Source organism: Pelodiscus sinensis, chromosome 2 (genome assembly GCF_052426305.1).
Source record: "Pelodiscus sinensis isolate ZL-2025 chromosome 2, ASM5242630v1, whole genome shotgun sequence".
Classification (NCBI taxonomy): domain Eukaryota; kingdom Metazoa; phylum Chordata; order Testudines; family Trionychidae; genus Pelodiscus; species Pelodiscus sinensis.
Window position 1 is genome coordinate 147,143,703 of NC_143053.1, and position 21,619 is coordinate 147,165,321.

Genomic DNA, 21,619 nt, shown 5'->3' on the forward strand with positions numbered 1-21,619 from the left:
TCTTCCTCCGCAACAGGGAGCCCATGCTGGTGTTCCAGTCATGCTCCACCCCATGAATATGGAGCGCCAGGGCTAGCTTCCTGCTGCTGGGGAGAGGGGATGAGACTCACAGCCCAGATCTGGCTTGCGAGATAAGGAAGTGGCTCTGTGTGCTGCCGTGCCCCCTCCCCTCAAATAGGGAAATGGCAGCACAGGAAACTGCTCGCCTGGAGGCTTTCCCTGCTGCTCCCATTAGCTGGAATCACGGCCAATGGGAGCAGTGGGGGGGGGGACCGGGGAGTAGCAGGAGATATGGTGCCAGGTAAGCACCTCCCTCCTGCCCCGACCTTGCACCCCCATCACGTTCCCGCAGCCTCTCCCCACTCACATTATGCTTCTGCGCCCTCCCTTTCTCCCAGACCAACCACCCCCAGCGCACCCCTGCACTCTACTTCCTGGCTAGACCTCGCACCCCCACCCTCTCCTGCACTCATTTTGTCATCATGGGTGGTTGGCTGGTGGTCCACAGAAAGGCCTGCTTTGAGTGGGGTGGGCCATGGGCCAAAAAGTTTGAGAAGCACTGCCTTATATGATTACCTGTCCGTTAAAGGAGTTATAACGAGTCTGTCTGTACAGCCTAAGTATTCATTGCAGTAGCTGAACTCCACATCAGTGATTTGAATAATGCATTTGTCTGCATCTTCAATAAAGTAAAACCTGGACTGTTTTTGCCATTCAAAGTCAGATGGAGATTTAATATTCATGCGGACCTGTATTAAAGTACAAAACCATTAGTGTAGATGTGACATACTTTAATAAAAATTTTAGAGAGGAAGCCGTGTTAATCTGCTTCTGCAAAAACAAGGAGGATTCATGTGGCAGCTAGGGAGTGTTATATTACCCGTTAGCACTGGTCCGCCACATAGTACTGTAACACTCCCATTTTTGCATGTGTATATGTAGTTGCCAAACTGAAGTTTCCATTTCATTCATCTGAGGAAGTAGGTTCCAGCCCATGAAAGCATATGCACAAATAAATGTGTTAATCTTTAAAGGTGCCACTCCTCATTGTTTTCGTATTAAAAATCTGAGAGGAGGAAGTGACATATCTCAAAGTGCCCACTTTCCGTTTCCATCCCCAGGGCAGAAAAAACACAATAGGTTAAACCGATCTCCAAAGGTTTAATATACACCAGACTTTAGTAATACTTGACATTGAATTAATCAATATGAAATACACATCCAAAAATACGCATCTCCCTCGCTATATAGAAAAAACTTTTCCTGCAGGACAACAGAGTCAACACATCACTCTGAGTCCCGCCTGCTTCCTCCTTCCCCCTCCTCTTTCCCAGTGCTAGGCTGCCGCACCACACCTCCCTCCTCCCCTTCTCCTGTGCTCTGCGGCCGTGAGGAAAGCACGGGGCTATGTGAGGTCTTGGAGCAGTACCCCAGTGCCTCGGAGGAGAGTGCGGGGCCACGTGGCCTCAGATCAGCCCTCCCTCCCCCCTCTCCTCCCCTGAAGCCAGGAGAAGACCTGGGGGCCTGACAAGGCTTCAGCCCTCCTCAGCAGCTGCAGTGGGTGGGGGGAGCAGGAGCAGCCTTGGCCCTGCCTGGTGGTCAAGGAGGCGGGGGGGGGGGGGGGAGAGAGCCGGGCCTGCCCACGCCATGGTATCAGCATGGCCCAACCTCCTGGGGATTGGGTGGGGGGAAGCCAGGCCAGAGGCTGTGAGGAAAGACCCGGAACTGGCTGGGCTGGCATTAGCCTGGGCCCTTTCCCCCCACCTCATCCCCTGGGCCAGCCTGGGCCCCTTCTCCCTACTCCTGCTTACATCTGGCCATGCCAGCCTGGGCCCCCAGGGGAAAAGAGCAAAGTCCGCAGCCCGGTTCTCCCCAGTGGCCAGGGAGAGAGCTGGGGTTGGTAAGCATAGTGAACAGGGGGCACAGCCCCCTAGTAAAAATTAATGGAAAATCATGTGGACAGGAAAATCCTTGGGCATCATACAGAACTTTGCAGTTTGACTTCTAGCTATCAATATTAGTTCTCTATATTCTTCTATCCTTATTTCTCTCTGCACAACATATAAATCATTTAAACAATATATATACCACTCAATTCCTGCTATCAGCATGCAGTATGTTTCCTCCATCTTTTTTTGCTGTTGCTTCCAATTTCTTAATTATTGTCTTATGCTTTGATATTGTCTTCCATACGGAAGAGTTTGATGCCTTTAAATTTTTAAAATTAAACCAATTTAAGCTATTGTTTTCTTTCCTTCTCAACATACATGAAAACCAGTTTCTTTAATCTACTAGCAGCCCTCGCCTCAAATCAGGAAGTGGAGACAAGGCCTGGAAAACCACAAACCATACATCTAATACTAAGAGGGAATATATTTTTCAAAAACTCCGATGATGTATAGTTTTAAATTGTGAATCACAGGGTAAGGTCAACAGTACTTTCCCCTTAACATAAACAGTTCTTGTATGTTGAAAAGCAATCATGTCAAAAAGGAAAGACGACAGCCCTGCAAACTGATCCATGTACGTGCACCCTTCCACCCGTGTGGAGCCTTGTGATGTCAATGAGATTCCACAAGGGAGTAAAGATCTATGCGTGTAGCTCTATTTGCAGGATTGGATTCTTAAGCTGTATGTTGTGAGACTCTGACCTCACTGAAGTCAATGTCAAAACTATCACTTGAGTGGAGCCAAAAATTCACACTGGCTGCGTCTAGACTGGCAAGTTTTCTGCAAAAGCAGGTGCTTTTGCGCAAAAACTTGCCAGCTGTCTACACTGGCCGCTTGATTTTGCGCAAAAGCACTGACGTTCTACTGTCCTAAATCAGTGCTTATTGTGCAAATGCTTTGACGTTCCCATTCGGGCAAAAGCCCTTTTTCGGAAATGTTTTTGCGCAAGAGGGCCAGTGTAGACAGCTAAAAACTGTTTTGTGCAAAAAAGCCCCGATGGCGAAAATGGCGATTGGGGCTTTCTTGCGCAAAACCGCATCTAGATTGGCACGGACGCTTTTCCACAAAAAGTGCTTTTGCGGAAACGCTCCCGTGCCAATCTAGACGGTCTTTTCTGCAAATGCTTTTAATGGAAAAACTTTTCTGTTAAAAGCATTTGCGGAAAATCATGCCAGTCTAGACGTAGCCACTATGTCCTGGGCAGTGGTTGAAGGTACGGCTGGGGGAGGCAAGCCCCCAACCCTGCCCCTTCTGAAGAGGCCCTGCCCCCAGGGGGATGGCAGGTGGGAGGGCATGTGGCCTCAACCTCCCTGTTCCCAGAGCACAGGGGAGGGTGGGCACTCGGGGGCAGCAAAATTCCACCCCCCAAAATGCCTGCTGAAGGCATTCTGGGAAGGAGTGTGGGCAAGGCCAGACTGGCAGTTTGGGAAGGCAGTGCCTTCCCCTGACTAATATACCAGCTGCCCATGCCCTATGTTTTTAAGGCCCCCAGGACTGCAATTTGTTTCATATGGAGAGATTGCAGCCCCTAGAGAAAGCAATAGTGAGATCTATAGGGAGCAATTCAGATGTTGCAGTCTGCCCCCGTGCAACTCCTTACAGGATCAGAACCTACATTTTTCTTGGTGACTAAGTTAATATCCTCACCCACAAACAATCCAGCACAGCAAATAAATAAGTTATTTGTAATGTAAATCTGTTAATATGTAGCCAGAAAAGACAAGCTTGGATAGCATGCAACCACACAACAGTACTGACAGCAGAATTAAACAAAGCAAAGAAATGTGACATTTGCTTTTAGATTATTTTATATATGGAAAAAAATGTTTTTCAGTTAGAGAGCTCTCTTTAAAAAAACTCACCAAATCATCAAAGATATCCTTCTGATGTACATGAATAGTGATTAAAGTCTCATATTTTGTGCGCTCCATGCTTGTCAGATGACGTGTTGTCATGTCAATCAACTCATTTAAAAGGTCCAGAAACTTCTGATTTGCTGAGTGCATGACCTTTCTCACACAGCAAGAGAACACGGTTATATTAATACAAACACCCTTTGCTCTTTCTGTCTCTAGAGGATGAACAGTTGCAGACAGTCACACATCTACAGCCCCTCTTTCAGTTACATTGTGCTCTAGCCTCACTTTGTATTAACTAGAGCTGCAATCCTGAATCAAGAACTACTAGAGCATAGTCCCAGAGCCCTTGTGGAGTCCCAGTGACTTTACTGGGAATATACATGGGCCAAGGGAGCTATGCTAGCAGATTCCATTGCTTTGAGTCCTCTTCAAAAGCAATTAAGCCATCGGACTTCAGCCTAAACTATACACTTCAGCCAACCAACATGTTCACTTCTGGGAAAGATGAAGCTGAGATTCTGACTCTGTCCCCAGAACCATGGTAGCTTTCAGAGGAGAAAACTGGTGTAAGGGACAGTTTAAATGAGCCTGAAGTAACTGTTCTTGTGAGCCATTACTTTATTTCTGCTGTAAGAAATGGTGGAATAGAATACTAGGAGCTCTTGCATCTATAATAGAGGCTCTGATTCTGCAGTTGTGACAGTATAAGTTAGATCCTGTCAATAACTCCAAGTGGGCTTCTGACAGGCCTGGGGATGATGGAGTATTTTGCAGCACTGAAACTAGTGCATGATCCTCATGTAAATTCCTGCTTTGAGCACAGGAAGGGATGATCATATTGGAGATTGGCAGATCCAGGCCTATTACATATAGGCTATGTCTAGACTGCAAGCCTCTTTCGAAAGAGAGCATCTAGACTGCACGTTGAACTTTAGAAAAAGCGGCTTGCTTTTTCGAAAGAAAGCATCCAGTGAGTCTGGATGCTCTCTTTCGAAGAAGCCCTATTTACATTGAAGAACGCCTTCTTTCGAAAGAGGAACTTTCGAAAGAAGGTGTTCTTCCTCGTGAAATGAGGTTTACCGCCATCGAAAGAAAAGCCGCGTTCTTTTGATTTAATTTTGAAAGAACGCGGCTTGAGTCTGGACGCAGGTGAGGTTTTTTCGAAAAAAGGCTACTTTTTTCGAAAAAACCCCTGAGTCTGGACACAGCCATAGTGAGGAAAACTACAAATAATTTGTAAAGGAGGAAACACACTAACAAAAAGAAATTGTGTTTATCAATGAAGTATGGTTCTTCTTAAACATAGAACAACATGAACAAGGGTCTATGCCCTTTTTGGCTTTGTACGAAATAGAAAAATGGATTTGTAAAGTATTTTCCCTGTACTCGAGAGGCTTGTCTGGTTTAATTTCAGTCAGTAACATCACAGTATGGTAGACTGTTTTCTTTAGCTTTTGCCTGTATTTATTTTCACTGTAGGACAGTGTTACTAGCTCTTAGCTTGGTCCTACTAAATGTTACTCACACTGGTGTATTAGCACTCTTGAGCTCTCCTCTGATTTGCCTTCTCACCAGGCCTGCTGACGGGTGAGGTGGGACAAAGAGGGCAGTTGCCCCAGGGCCCAGTGATTCAAAGGGGCCAGGGATTTCAGCTGCCATCATTGCTACTGCAGTAGCAGTGGTGACTGGAGCTCTAAGACCTAAGATTGCTGCCAGACCACTGCGTAGAGCACTCGGGGTGGCTCTTAAGGGCGGCTGGGGAGGCGGTGGCACTGCACTGCCTCCATATTAGTTCCAGAGTAAAGGCACTTATCAAACACACCCACAGTGCTGGCAGCATCTTTCTTGGGCATAAGATGCAACCAACTCCCGTCAAACTTGCTCCCATGCGCCCCCTGGCCCAATTCTAGCATGATTCTAGCGCCATTCCCTAAAGAAGCTCCATGCAGCAAGAGAGGCACCACTATTTCCCCACACTGGGGGCTCTCACTTCCCCCAAACCAGTTTTGAGATTATGGTAGAAAATGATACTCCCTTGCCCCTCCAACTGCCTACTGTTCCCTCTCAATGCTTGTAGCCACTGACAAGAATGGGGGAGGGGATACATCATTAGAAACTGTTTTAAAGTTAGTTTTAAAGCAAGTGAGGATCGACCTTCGATCACTTTCTTCCATGTTTCTTTCCTCGCTAGTTCACAGCATCAGAGATTCTGAGCAGTGCCTCCTCCCCTCCGCATTCAGCACCAATATGGACAGTGGATGGAAGCAGGTGGTGCACAAACCTGATAAGGCAGACCCTCAGCTTAGCGTCTTGCCATTAAGAGATACTGATTTACCCCCTGGTAAGGATTGGTCCCATGTTACCAATTGTCAGAGCAGATAGCACAGTAGTGCAAAGAGCATGCCTGAAGGTTGCTGTCACCATGGTGGTATCATCACTGTACATAGCAACATGGAGGCATTTACAGGTCACTCTAGTTGCTTCCTTTTTATATTGTCATCTCTACCTTATGTTTTTTAACTTGCACAGTGTGTGCTGATCTAAACAATGCTTTTAATTAACTGAGTACAACCTTTTTGTCTGTTTTGGCATTGTTGAGAGCGTCCTCTGCATCTCTGGTCCAAATCATTTGAATTCCCAGAAGACCTATTTGTGCAGGAAACGTTGCCTGAAAGTCATACAGCTTAAATCCTGAATCACTAATGGCTATAGATGCCTGTCTAATGATGGAGTGGATTGTTTTCTTAATCCCATTCAGCAGCTGTCCCAGCCAGAATTCCACATTACCCTGGGGGGAAAAAACACTTTTAAAGTTAACTGCTCCAAACCAGCAAAAACTCCACAGAAGACATTTTCTCCCCAGGTCTGATGTTCCCATTTCCCATTTTTGTATTCTCTCATCCTCACAGGACACCCCTCCCCAGTTGTAAGTGATCTGTTCTTACAGATGAAGAGTGTGGATTTTAGCACCCTTGCTCCTATTTGGGAGACAACTCAAATGTATCATCTGCAGCAACCAAAGAACTTCCATCCTCCTTCTGGAAGATGCAAAACCACTTTCCCCAGCAGCTGAAGTGTCTCTGAGTCAGATTCTCAAATAGATGCATGTTGTGGTACAGAGAAGTGGGACGGCCCCCTTATAACACAGATTTGCTTTAGAGCAAGTAATGAAAAAAGCATAATATATTCTTCTATTACCTGAGCTAGAACAGGTTCAGTAATGTTGACTTGTTCTCCTTCTTGAGATTCAAATAATAAAATCTGGTCGTAGTTCTTTTCGTGAAATCCCACTCTGTTAACATTGTCAAACAGACTCAGTAAATGTGCCTGGAATAAATAAACACCTGATGACCCAAATAAGATCCATGAAACGATTTACAATATTATTTTAAAACTGTATCCAAATCTGTAGGTTTACGAGGCTAAATGGATCTTTCCTCAAATAAGTAAACTTAGGTCAACTCAGTAACAAAGGGAAATCATTTATCACCTATTCCACTCAATTATTTGTACTACGAAGTGGGTTATTGCTACATAATTTGTACCTGAATAGTGTGTGAATCTGATGCCTGACCAAGGATTTCCAGAAGTGCAGGATCAGATACAAAGAAAAATCTGGGAAATACTAATCGTTTCTTTTCCAAATACCCCGTTAGTGATTTCTGACATATTTCCAGTTGTTCCAGTAAATGCGGTAGCAGCTGTGCCAATGTCTCATCTCCAACACAGCACTGTACTATGTTTGATGTCTCATGAGCCCTCTGCATAATCTTCTGCCAAGATTTATCAATGTTCTGAAACCTTTTGGCTTCCTGAAACACATTAAAAATGCATTAACTAGTCCTGTTGCTTCCCCAAATGCTGGAAAATAAAGTATCCTGTGAGTGACTTGACGGTATCAGTGTGTCCTATGGGTGATCGTCACCATGATGCATAATCTGTAGGGGATTATCAAGAACACCTGAACCATGCTGCCAGCTTCCATTGTCTACTTATTAATTTTTTTAACAAGTATCATTGTGTTCCCTCCCATTGTTGCTCCTCATATTTGGGAGCACTTCTTGTAAACATCTGCCAAACTACCTCATTATTGTCCTTCAAACTCTTAAAACTCCATTATCATCCATTCCCCTTAAAACTCTTTGCTGTGCTGCCTGGGAAAAAACTCAACTGTTAGGCTGCTGATGCTGAGACCACTGCCTATCAAGCTGACCCGCATTGTTTCCTTGGACTCCTCCCATTAGTATCCATCTGTAGGCTCTTGTCTCTTACTAAGGGTACGTCTAGACTACCGCGTTTTGTCGACGGAAGTTTTGTCGACAGATACAAAACTTCCGTCGACAATTTGCGTCCAGACACATGGAGTTCTGTCGACAAAGCAAGCCGCTTTGTCGACAGAATTCCGTAGTCTGGACGCAACGTTACAGGCAATAACACCTTCTGTTGACAGAACTCTGTCGACAGAAGGTGTTTTGCCTCGTAAAATGAGGTTTACCAGCGTCGACAAAACCGCGGAGTTCTGTCGACGTTATGTCGACAGAACTCCGCGGTAGCGTAGACGCTGGTATTGTTTTGTCGACAAAAGTCCACTTTTGTCGACAAAACTAGGTAGTCTAGACACACCCAAAGATTGGAAGCTCTGTGGGACAGAGTCAACTTTTGCATTCTGTGTTTGTGCAGCACTCAGCATAACGGGGTCTCGGCCTGTGACTAGGGCATCTAGGTACCACAGTAATAAATATAATACAAAGAAAATAATCAGGCAAGATAAAAGTTTAATATTCACTTTGTTGGTTGTGCTGTCAAAGAGGAGAGCACATGAATGGATTTGGAGCACCTTTGTAACTCATGCAGAGCCACAAAAATGCACCAGGTTGATGGGCCAGCAGTGTCTTTTGCCTTATGTTACCAAGTGGTAGGCATCACCAAAGTGGCTATACAATAAGATTTCAATCCATCTCTGACCAGAAAAGTCACAGAGCGCCGTCCTCTCCAAATGACAAAGCGTTACTGACAATGTGACACTGTTGCCATTCACATCACAGCTTTTCTACGCACTGTTATGAGACTTTTCCTCATCACAGCTCTTCATTTTCTGGTCCAATGTTACACAGTTATTGGAGTATGACTGAAGGGATGGTCTAGAGCAAGGGCTCACAACCTTTTTCTTTCTGAGATTCTCCTCAACATGCTAGGAAACCTCCAGGGTCGGGGAGAAGAACGGGATCAGGATTCTGGACCCTTTGGCGTAGGTGTAGTTTATTTCTATTTGGGAGGGGGCAAAGGCTTGTGGGGCTTTAGCTGGCTCTGCACAGTGCCAAGGAGAGAGTGCCACCTCCATCTCCTCAGGACTCCTCTTAGCTGGTCACCCACCAGTGTGGGGCTCTGTGCCAGTAGCTACTCTGCAGGGCCTGGAGCTGCCCAGGCACCTCTGACCAGCTGAATGAGCAAAAAGGCTGGGAGCTGAGAGGCAGTCACAAACCCAGGCAGCAGATAGGGAAATGCTACAGCTGCCCGCTCCAGGGCATCACCAGCCAGAGGTGCAGCTGCCCTGCACTGCCTGGCTCTAGTTTCCCATCTAGGACCTAGTCAGAGCGTGGGACCCTCGCAGGGCTGGGGGAGAGATTATTGGGGAGGCGAGGCTGCCCTCAGGACTGTCCCACTCTGAGTAAGGCTCTGCAATTTGGGGGGGGTCAACACCCTTGTGTCCCATCAACTCTACCCATGGGCACCAGGTTTCAGCCCCCTCCCCCACCCCCGGGGGAGCTCAGCGTTTCAGTCCCGCCCTGCTCCCAGCTGCAGTAGTGTGTGGGGAGGGGAAGCTCAAGATTTCAACCCCGTGCTGCTCCCAGCTGCAGAGGAAAGAGGGGCAGGGGAAGAACTCAGGGCTTTAGCCCTGCACTGCTCCCTGCTTCAGCCCTGAAGGGGTGGTGCTGGGGTTCAGGAATCAGCCCCAAGTTGCTCTCCACTTCAGCCTCATGTGGTGAGCACTGGAGCTCGGGGCATTGAGTTTCAGCAGCAGAGCTCCGTGGTTCCCCTGCAACAGCTTGTGGGCTCCCCGGGGGCCATAGACTGCTAGCCTAGACAATACTTAGTCCTGCCATGTGTACAGGGAACTGGACTAGAGGACCTCTTGTGGTCCTTTACAGGCTACCCGTCTATGATTCTATCACCCATGCACAAAGTATCGTAAGTGAAGGAAGCTGAAATTTCAAATCCTCAAAAGGCAAGAAAAGAACTGTTTTCTGAACTATATTGTGTGTTTTTTATTCTTCTCACAGCACAATGGGAATAACATTCATACAGTACACTTATAATAAGTGGCTTCCGCAATTATCAAAAGCATAAGCTTTGATGTGGTGTTTACTCATCTGCAAAACCCTCTTATTGCCTCTATTATAAATATATTGTAAGACCTAAGGAGCAATTTATTGTAATCTTAATGAACAGCTAAGAAGGTTTTAGCTGATCACTACACAAAATGTTCTGGGTTATGGAGAATGGAAACTGCAGATATTTAATTATAATGTCTTTGGCCTGAAGTAAATGCAGTAGTTTAAAATATTACTGTTTTTATTAAATTACATATTTCTGACATTTTTTAACAGCAGGTGATCCTACGTACCACGTGCCAAATTCTAACTGGCTGGCACACATGTAAACCTGCCAGCTGAGTCAGGAGCAGGTAGTGGAAGTTTATTGCTCTGATTCTGACTCGCCCAAAATAACTGAGAGAGGTCAGTCCTTCAGTTCCCTGCAGCTGACATCACAAGATGGCATAACAGATTAAGGCCTGATGAAAAGTCGGCAAGAGCCACACTCACACGCATATATATTTATACACTTATGTGGCTGTCTAGGCCTAGCAATGTCCCTGTGCACAGCCTCCTGCAAAAGAGTTATTTCAGCTCTTAGCAGTACAGAGTGCATAAATAAGGTGTATAAGGGCTGGTTTCTGGCAAGCTAAGGGATCACAACATCATAGCATTAGCCAGAATTTAGCCCTCCAACAATATGTGCTATAATAGCTGAATAATACAAGGTGAACTGGGGTAAGCAACTCAGCTTTCTCTTTAAAAGGTGTCTTGGTTTGTTATGATTCTAGCCCTAAGGCCATGTCTATACTAGGAAACTATTTCAAAATAACTAAATTTGACTTTACTCCCGATTTTACAAAGTTGAAATATCATGTCCCCACTACAGGGAAGCCTCAAAATTAGTCCAATGCAGGTTCTGTTACTGTAGATGCGCTACCTCAACTTAGAGCCCTAGGAAACTTTGGGGAGTAATTATTTCAAATTACTCCGGGGAGTAGTTATTTCAAAATAGCGGCACTGAAGCAACCACACTATCGCTATTTTGAAATAACTATTTTGAAATTAGCATTATTCCTCGAGGAAAGCAGGAGCATACAGATTTCGAAATAAGCGGCCTGTTATTTCAAAATAACAGGCTTGGTAGTATAGATGCTCGGCTTATAAATTCGAGCTAAGGGGGATTATTTCTAAATAAATCCCTAGTGTAGACCAGGACTAAGAATCCAACCCTGCAGATCTCACTCTCGGAAAGCTCCCTCTGAAGTTATCTATGGTAATTTTTCCATAGCACAGTACAGCACAATTAGAGTTCCTCAGTTCAGACTTCTTGTTATTTCAAAGGTATCGTGATTTAGCTAACCTCTTGCCTTCATACATTGCTATTGTAAATCAACAGACCTGAGGCAGCTGTTTGGCAATGTCTCCACCAACAAAAACAGCTTCAAGGTAAATCCAGAGGTTTTGTACAGTAATCCAACTTTCAATTATTTCTGTGGTGTTGGCCAATTTCTGGACCCACTGTTGGATAATGGGCTTGAATGGTGCATTGTACCTGTTAAATGAACAGGGGGCAAAAAATAAGATTATGGTATCTTATTGGTACTGGCTATATTTATACAATATATTCTTGTGTTCATTTTTGTACCTGTTGCTCATGAGGGATCCCAAAATCATGAGACTATCTTCCATCAGAGCTATCTTTTCCGAAGTATCTGAGCCTTTCAGAAGCAGTTCTCCTCTGGTTTTGAACTGGCCAAATGTAAAGACATGAGTAGTCCACTCACTGATGACATGTTTCAATTTTGCTTCAATATCCTTTTCTTTAACAGCACTGATGCAGATATCCTAAGCAATATGAAGGTACTGTGTTTTATTACACCGAAGCTCATGTAATATCTAGTTATCAAAACAATTAAAATTCATGGGCCAGTTTCAGAGTTCAAAGGAAATTGTACCTGCTAAGAATAATAAATTAAAATAGTTCAAAATGACTATATGGCAAGACTGAAATATGTTTCACCTGTTCTACAGGCCACATTTTGTTGTCAGTTACACTTAGCAAGTCACATTTCAATGAAGTCATTGGACTTTCACAATCACAACCGAAGGCAGAATTTGTGTCTGTACATGAACTATACCTTTCCATTCTGTGCTGGAGACAGGCAGAATGTGCATTACTGATGTGAAATTAAGCAATACATCTTACAAAATGGGAGGGTCTGTCTCCTCATGAGCCCCTCTGTGTGAAAAATGAGCATCTGTGTGAACACTGTGTATCTGGGAGTTGGCAAAAGCTCAAGGACACAGCTACCCAGAGGAGGGTAGAGTTGTTCTGCTAGGCTTTCTGTCAGAAGAAAACCTTGTAACAGCTCACAGCAAAATTACCTTCATATCTGCAGCTTCTGTTGCCCCTTGGAGATACCAGTGGCAGCTCAGTCACTAAAACGCCCATGTTGTCAGAGAGGAGTAAAGTAGACACTCTGTGTAGGTCACCCAAAAGCCACCAAGTTGGCCTACCAATCATTACAGATTCCAGGCAGCCCCCTGACTGCAGGGTGATGTTCCTTATCCTTCCACAAGGATAATCATAAATAATCATGACACCTGTAGAATGCATCTATACAGAGTGTTTGGCTTAGTTTTTCACTTTCCATGTGAAGGTTTGTTGAAGAACAAGACAAGTTAGTCTATAGACTTTTAAGGGCTAATCTCTTGGCTGACAAACTCACAATATAACAAGTTAAAAATACTTTTGTTTCTCCTTTGTGCCATCTTTCTGCTTTTGCAAAAGTTACCAGACCTTGCAAATTTAACATGGAATCATAGAACACTAGGACTGGAAGGGACCTCGAGAGGTCATCAAGTCCAGTCCCCTGCCCTCCCGGCAGGTCTAAGTACATTCTAGATCATCCCAGATAGATGTCTATCTAATCTGCTCTTAAATATCTCCAGTGATAGAGATTCCACAACCTCTCTAGACAATGTATTCCAGTGCTTAACCACCCTGACAGTTAGGAGGTTTTTCCTAATGTCCAACCTAAATCTCTCTTGCTGAAATTTAAGCCCATTGCTTCTGGTCTTATCATCAGAGATCAAGGAGAACAATTTTTCTCTCTCTTCCTTGTAACTCCCTTTTAGGTACTTGAAAACTGGTATCATGTACCCTCTCAGTCTTCTCTTTTCTAAACTAAACAACCCTAATTCTTTCAGTCTTCCCTCACATGTCTTCTAGACCTTTAATCATTTGTGTTGCTCTTCTCTGGACCCTCTCCAATTTCTCCAATTCCTTCTTGAAATGTGGTGCCGAGAACCAAACACAATACTCCAACTGAGGCCTAATCAGTGCAGAGTAACGTAGAGGAATTACTTCTCACGTCTTGCTCTGAACGCTACTGTTAATGCATCCGAGAATCATGTTTGCTTTTTTTGCAAGCATCGCACTGTTGACTTATATTTAGCTTGTGGTCCACTATGACATATTGATGGGCAAACCCTGCCCAATAAACATAGAGGTAATAGGTTTGCACCGAGTGCATATCTCCGAAGTCTAATTTTTACCATCCTCTTCTGTTCCTGTGAAATACTGGAGATTGAAATATACAATAATCTTGCCCTCCTTTAATACTCATCCAAACCACTGCCAATATATTGATCTAAGACTTGATCCTGAAAAGTGCCAAGCACCTTCCACTCTTACAGAGTTGAGAGCGGAGGTTGCTCAGCACCTTACAGGTTCAGGCCTATAACAACCAATTACTTTGACTCCTGTATGATGTTAGAGGCAAACAAAATTACAATAAGGAGTGTCTAAAACCAGAATGTAAATTAGCCTAACAATAAGAAGAAAGAATTCTTTACAAGAATTAGCTTTATACCATCCATCTATTTTTATACTGCTCCATGATCAAAGGAAAGAAGCTATCCATTTTAGCTACTACCAGCCAAATTCTAGTCTCCAAATGAACTCAACAAGTCAAATTTGTTTGTCCTATTAAGCTACGTAGGAATGCAGGACTCTAAAAATGTGGCATTCCAGATCTCAAAGCTATCCTTTAAATACCAACAAAAAAGGCATGTATACCTCAATATCTTCCTTATATTTCAATAATGAAGCATCCATTATGTTCTTTAGAGAGAAACTTTCAGAGACAACATCAAAGTTATGTCCCGTTACTTGTGCAATTCGTTCCCAATGTCTTGGCATCATTGCCTAGAAAAATGCACAGGAATTAGAGAACAATAATGTTTTAAAAGCAGTATTATTTTTAGGAAAAAATAGTATGCAATTTTCCACTGAAACAGCTCCACACTGGGAAACATCTCAATCTCCATTTCATTAAAGGAATTACCATTCATGTAATCAAACTGTGAAGTATTTTGGTTTTAGTTATCTGTAACTAATCCTAATCAAATGTTATTATGCATAAAGTTGCTTTGATCTTTTATAAATGAAAGGTTGAAAGCATCTTATACATATAACAACATAATTTTGATCTTCAAGTTAATCTTATCTTTAAAGTACTATGATGAACTAACTTTGTTTGCCATCATTTCCAGCAAAGGACCACTCTCAGCAAAATCATCAATCTTCTTTTTCAGGTCGTGAAAAGCTTGCCATTCCTTCAGAGCCTTAGGCAATTTACGAATCCTAAAAAGAAAACGGACTATCAGATTTGATACACCCATAATTCATCTTCTTTTATATCAATTATCATCATCTCACCTTTCAGTTTGTGGATAAAAAGATTGCAAATAAAATGCCTGACTTTGACAGAGGGAAAACATCTCATTGTATACTGAAAAACCCTTATGGAATTAAGATAAGCTTTGCTGAGTTAAGGTAAACCTCACTGAATTAGAGTTAACATCTCTGAGGCATGTTGTATTAAAAATGAAACTATATATGTCCTTCTGACCTTATTTGATTAAAATATAACCATATAGATCATTGTTGAAACCACCATTATATAGTCACACAAAAATCTTAAATCTTACACAAAGTGGGGGTATGAAAAATGTTAGAAAAATTCTGATTTACAGAATGTGATTATGCCATTTGTATACACATTTCATTTTCCTATCTGCATGGTTTATTTCAAATCTTTTCTCCAGTTCATTGAGATGTTTTTTAATTTTAATCCTATCCTCCAAGGCATGTGCAATCCCTCTCATCTTGGAATCATCTGCAACTGTATAAGTGTCCTTTCTGTGCCGTTATATAAATCATTGATGAACATACTGAACACACCCAAACTCAGAACAGAACCCCGTTCAATATGACCTTCCAGCATGACCTCTGAACCATTTATATCTACTATCTGGGAACAGATTTTCAACCAGTTATGCACTCACTTTATAGTAGCTTCACTTAGTTTGTTTATGAGAAGGTCAAGCAAAACAGTATCAAAAGCCTTACCAAAGTCAAGATATACAACATCTACCACTTTCCCTCATCCACAAGGCTTCTTACTCTGTCCGCAAATACTCTTAGGTTGGTGTGACATGATTTGCTCTTGACAAATCCATGGTGACTATTACTTATCTTATTGTTTTCAATGGATTTATATTCATGCAGGAGCTGTGCTTATTTTTCTGCCTTATTCTGTCTGAAATTTCTGCCTCTTGGATATAAGATAAAGCCAAAGTTGGAAATGCATAGGCATGTTCAGAAAATTCCCTGAAGGACTGGCGCTCATAAATGAATGAAAGATGGAAGAGAAATGTTCATGAACTTCAACATATACTAAAGCATTTACCTGTTTTGAAAATCCACAAGCTCACTGTTAATTTTTTCAATGTCCAAGTCACTCCAAAGTATTTCATAGTATCCACTGATACTAGCATTAACTGAATTGTAAAGTCCATACAGCCTCTGAAGCAACGTAAGCTCCCTTTTTATTTTTTGCAGTTCTGGATATTCTATTCCAAATTGTAAAAGAAGTAAACTGTGATTATTTATTAGATTCAAATTGTCCAAAAATTAAAATCCATGTCTTTTTTAAATGAAGATTTAATAATCATAAGGGTTAGATTCTGACACCTTTATTCACAATGAGTAGTGAATACTCTTCAAGTAGCCCCCCAAACAGTCCCATTGAGCAAGAGCATCAAAATCTGGCCCACGGTAATTATGCTAGTGGTGGGCAACCTGGCTGCATGCAGCCCATCGGGGTTCAATGTGCGGCCTGAGAGACATTTTGCCATGTGTGGGGTTGCCAGATTCTGCTGGCTTCCATCTGTGCAGCATTTTTCCTACCTGTATTACTAAAGTGGCACTATGGGCACTGCGTGAGGGGACGCGTGCATCCGCAAGGCAGGCAGGGCCAGCCAGCAGCCGGCAGGGAAAGTAGCAGGACTAGTGCTGGCAGCAGGAGTCTGTGCCCCTGCACTCACGAGCAGCCACAGGGAAGATGCCACAAAGCAGCTTCCGCTCATGCTGCTCCCCAGCTGCAGCGCTCTGGGGGAGGGGCAGGACTGCTTCCGCACACCCCAGCAGGCACCCGAGCAGCACAGCCGGAGAGCAGCACAAGCTGGGGCTGCCTTGCTGGGCTTTCTCTGGACTCACAGGAGGACTCGCAGGGCTGCACTGGCAGCAGGAGTCTGTGCTGCCAAACTGTCCTGTGCTCACGGGCAGCGGAGAGGGGGAAAGTTCAGCAACATGGCTTCTGCTTGTCCTGCTCTCTGGCCACGCTGCTACCTGCCAGGAAGCGTTGAGGCAGCCCTGGCCCTCCCCTGCAGCAGTGCAGCTGGAGAATAGCACCCCACTTAGCACCTTGCTGCACCTTCCCTGCTGCTGCCAGTGAGTGCAAGGGGTGGTATGGAGTCCTGCTGCCACCAATTCCATGGGTAATGTCAGCTGGGGGAAGAGGAGGGGCAGGGAATAGTGGAGCAAGGGTATGGTGGAGCAGGGATGGGGAGGGATAGGGCCTGAGGCAGAAGAGGGTTGTCCCAACCCTTCCCCAGAAAGGGGGAACCAGGTGGCTGGTACCTGCTCCCCCCTCCCTCCCCCCCCCCCCCCCACACAGTCCCCATCACCACTTGCCTCTGAATGAAATGCACATAAAACAAGGGCACATGAAGTAAAGTACAGGCTGACTGCACACAACATTGACTGTGAGAGCCATGCATTCCCGCTGCATCCAATCAAAGCACTGCTACATGTTCAGTCAGCACACCCCACAAATTCTAGGCACCCAAGTACAATTAGTAAAACTACCCTCTGCTGGGAGACTGTCTGGGTTATGACAGTCTTGCAGCCCACTGAGATCAAAGCCTAGCTTGCCCATCACTGAATTACTCAGTTTCCTCAGACAGTGTATTGCCACTTCTTTATATCATAAACATAGCCATATTATGGAGATTCAACACATGACTTTGTACTTGAACTCATGTTGCAAAAGGCAGCTAAAGTACTGAGTGAGTCTACCAATGTCATTGGGAAACTAAAAGATTTTCTTCCCAAATTTGTATCAGTTACTAAAGTAGTTTAGATTGAATGTTAACCTTTTAAAAGATCCTATAAAACACACTGACAGCTAAAAACATTTAGCAATGACCCCCATTTTGAAAATGTCACTCTTTTTATTAAAGTGCTTTGGAGTTCCCTAGGAAAATATACTGTTTAAACTTAGATGTCAAAGTTGCCATATGCAGGCACATTTTTTTCTTTTTTTTTAAGGTAAAGTTAGAATAAAATGTTAGCATACTGCACTGTATGGTATTTACTCAGGATCAGATTAATAGTCTAAGAACCTGACTAAAGATTTAGACTTGCTCCCTGCAGAGCCCTTCTGCTCAGAGATTGCTAAAAAGGGTGATTGAATGTCTTAACACCAATGAGTCTGCTCTATCTAGACTTTTAACAACATTTGAAGAGTTGGTACAGGAGCAAGGAGGAACAAATGGTTTCAATTCTAAGAAATACCCAATTTTGATTGAAAAGGATGCTAATGATAAAATAACTTAGATGAAAAGATGGGAGAGGAATTACAGGTAGGACAAAGAAATGGATCTGGATGAGTGGTTCTCTGTATGGGAAAGAAGATAAACATCTTGAATTTGTATCATTCATAATAAAACTTTTTATAAACTACTGTCTAGATAGCATTGCACTTCAGCTGAGAGACATCACATTTTTGCTATAGGGAAGCACTTTTTTGGAAGGTTGCAGGAAAAGGGAAAGGCGGTTGTGTCAAGAAATAAGATAGCTTTGGGAGGAAATTATTGAAGACAAAATGCCAGCTTCCTAGAGATGCCCATTTTAAGTAGAGAAACAAATTAATTTACTTTTATTGTTAGCAGCTAGACTTTACATGGTATTAGAAAATACGACCCTCAGTTCATATGGAATTGAGGTATAATATAATATGGACTGTCCTTGAAATGGAAAAGCTTTCACACCAACAAGCACCAGAAAGGGGACAGGTATGCATACATATTTCTAACCTCTCAAGCAAGTACTCAAGCCCTGTAAGCCCCAGTCTGCTGGCTGACAAAGGCCAGCTACATTTATTTAATTGCAGCACAGACATACCCTTATATTAACAAAAACCTATCATGTTGCATCCCATTTGGAGCTCTATTTCTCAAACAAAATCTGTCTTCTTTCTGTCAAATGGAATGTTGGTTAAACTCCACTTTTCTACAGGGTTTTCTAAGCCATCTGTAATTGGAAATAAAAGTCTCTTTTGATGATGTTGACCAAGATTTTCAAGTATGTCACAACTCCTCTTTGTGAAACTAAGGGAAGTGGGCAAAAGTATTTTAAAGTCACCTTTGAAGTCACCCAAAGCCTTGTAAAGGTACCTAAAAGTTGCAGATAGGCACTTAGAAGGGTTTCAAAAGCACCCGGGCACTTTTCCCGGTACGTATCTACTTGGATCATTAGGTCTTAATTATTTTTACATAAGTCACCCCCAGCCCCAAGGGACTACTTTGGAATTGGACACCAATTGCAGAACTGGATATAATTTTCCTTTAATTTTAGTTCATGTGCAGAAGTTTTATCCTGGGTTCTAGTTTGTTGTCATATTGAGGTTCTAATTGGCCACAGATTTATTAAAGATGATGATAATAGAGATAATTAAAATCCATAATTTTTTACATTCTCTAGATACTTGTTTAGACCTCTAGATTACAAAAGCAAATGTTGACATGATAGTCCAGTGACAATATCTGAGTAGCTCTTTGTACGATTAAGAACTAAACCTTAATGGACATAGTTACCAGCCAGCCAGCAATCACACCAGTGCTTGGTTAATATTATTTGCCTGACATTTATTTTGTGACATTTTGAATTCCAACTGAACCATCATTACCTGTAACAGAAAGACCAAATAATTCTTCCCCACCAGAAAAAGTAATATACTTCCGCCACAGTTCGTCAAATTTGGCTTGGAAGATTTGTAATCTATCACTTGCTTCCCAGGGAGCAATGTCTTCCACACCAGGACCTCTGCAAAAATCAACATAGTCAAATTCACTTATACAATAGTACCAATTGTACAGGTTTCCAAAGAGCATTAGCAGAACTACTGTTTAAAGAAACAGAAAACACTCCTAACACACACATTATGAAATATTTTTTCAATATAAGGGATTTTTTCCTGATAATTTAACTTTATCATAAAAATGACCAAATATATAATTAATGTTTTGACATCAGATGCCAGGACTTTCTTAAGGATAAGCCCTACATTTTTGGTGATACAACTCACCCTAACTGCCAGCATCTAAAGTTATTGAGAACCAAAAAGCTCTACAAATGTTTTATTTTGCTTCTATCACTTTACAATAATTTTTATTTTGCTTTTAACCTTTAATTAAAATATAAGAGATTTTCACTTTCATTCCTCATGAAACAAGGGGAAACACTTACAACAGAGAAAGCAAACAACACTCAAAGGAGAAGATTACAACACTTACAGCCAGAGACAAAATTAAACAATCAAGTAAATACATAAAAGTATTTGATTTATGCTCCTAATAGTAAACTTGAATGGCTCAGGCAATGTGACTGAGCAGGCCTTATACGTGCCATTCTGGAACAATGACTAATGTAACATAATGCTGGACTATACCATAATTCACTCACGTTTCATTATAGTCTTTGTAAAATTCCACAGCATCAGTCTGGAACTTTTTAATACCATTCAGTAAGTCTGTTTTCATGGATGGTTGCACTTTAAGCAGTAAATCCTGCATCTTCAATACCTGTCAGAAGTATAGATATATATAAGAAAATAATCAGGAGAAATTGAAATAAGAGAATACTTAAAATAAACTAGTTCTCTTCCAGTCATGTGGCACAAAAAATTCTGACAAGAATACCTGTATTTTGCCAACTCTAGACGTGACAAAGCTACATACCTGTGTGTTTAGGTTCTTCCAAGCATATGCCAACCCATCCACTCGTTCTGCATTTCCATCTTTAAACAGTAGATCGTATTTATGTAGCAAAGCATAAGATTCCTCTATAGGTCCAACTGTCATGTCAATTTTAATCTCAGCCTCTCGTATTTCCTTTAGAGCTTCCATTGCTCCTCGGACATCATCAAGATCATTGATTGGCCTGTTTAATCGCTTGCTGAGATTGTCAATGAATGTGTAAATTTCATCCATGTCCATGGCAGCTTTTTTATTTAAAGCTAATCCAAATGTTCTCTGCCTCAAACGACATTCCTGAATTAAGGCCATTTTCAAAGACTCAGTTGCAAAATCCACTGATTCCAATATGCAATGACTTGGCAATTCTCTGATTTGGATTTCTAATTGCTAAGAATAGAACAAGTTATCAACTTCATTGCACTATAACTTTCTCTGAGCAGCAGAAGAATTTTAGGCAATACTTACAGAAAAGTAATTCATTTGAGTTTGGAATTCAGACATCACTGGGTTAGTCTCTAGAAACTCTTTTACTTTTTCCTCTGGATCCTACATAAATGAAGAATTGCATTATTGTTTAACATTTATAGTTAGAGCTCTTCGTGGATACAAAATTTCTATCTGCATCTATAGCTGCAAAAATGAGTCACAGACATCTGCATTCATAACCACAAATGTGAATACCCATGGATATAAAGTAGATAGCCGCAAATTTGCAGGGTTCTAGATACAAAATTTGTATCTGAATCTGCAAAAATGAGTTGCAGATATCCACATGCATATCTGCAGATGCGGATACCTGTGGATAGAAAAGGGTATCTGTTGACTTGCAGGTATCTTTTTATAGTAAACTGGTGAGGTTCCGTGCAAACATAAATGAAGATATGGTCTCTGTCTCAACAGCTTAAGGTCTACATTAAATTTTATAAATCATTTCAACTGTGTTGTTTTTCTGTCTTGTCTCGTTTTCCCCATGCCCCCTTTGAATCTAATTTCCTGTATCTGTCAGAGGGAAACTGACAAAGGTCACTACTGCAAATATTTCTGTGGAGTTTGAAATCAAGCTATTGAAAGTATGGCAGGAATTTTTAGTTTTTCCATACCCACTAT

The 21,619-nt window shown here is 42.4% G+C and overlaps 1 protein-coding gene across 1 annotated transcript in view; it reads right to left on the reverse strand.

The window, feature by feature from the left end:
• Window positions 1-21,619, reverse strand: part of LOC102447295 (dynein axonemal heavy chain 5-like) — a 290,514-nt gene that overhangs the window by 185,939 nt on the left and 82,956 nt on the right. The window contains exons 28-41 of the mRNA XM_014581788.4: window positions 20,978-21,058; window positions 20,495-20,899; window positions 20,220-20,338; window positions 19,444-19,580; window positions 15,883-16,045; window positions 14,663-14,774; window positions 14,208-14,336; window positions 11,772-11,971; window positions 11,525-11,678; window positions 7,355-7,621; window positions 7,008-7,136; window positions 6,382-6,597; window positions 3,813-3,959; window positions 577-749 (exon numbers count right to left, since the gene is read on the reverse strand). Of these exons, the coding sequence (XP_014437274.3) occupies window positions 577-749; window positions 3,813-3,959; window positions 6,382-6,597; window positions 7,008-7,136; window positions 7,355-7,621; window positions 11,525-11,678; window positions 11,772-11,971; window positions 14,208-14,336; window positions 14,663-14,774; window positions 15,883-16,045; window positions 19,444-19,580; window positions 20,220-20,338; window positions 20,495-20,899; window positions 20,978-21,058 (2,432 nt within the window). The remainder of the gene's footprint in view (window positions 1-576; window positions 750-3,812; window positions 3,960-6,381; window positions 6,598-7,007; window positions 7,137-7,354; window positions 7,622-11,524; window positions 11,679-11,771; window positions 11,972-14,207; window positions 14,337-14,662; window positions 14,775-15,882; window positions 16,046-19,443; window positions 19,581-20,219; window positions 20,339-20,494; window positions 20,900-20,977; window positions 21,059-21,619) is intronic.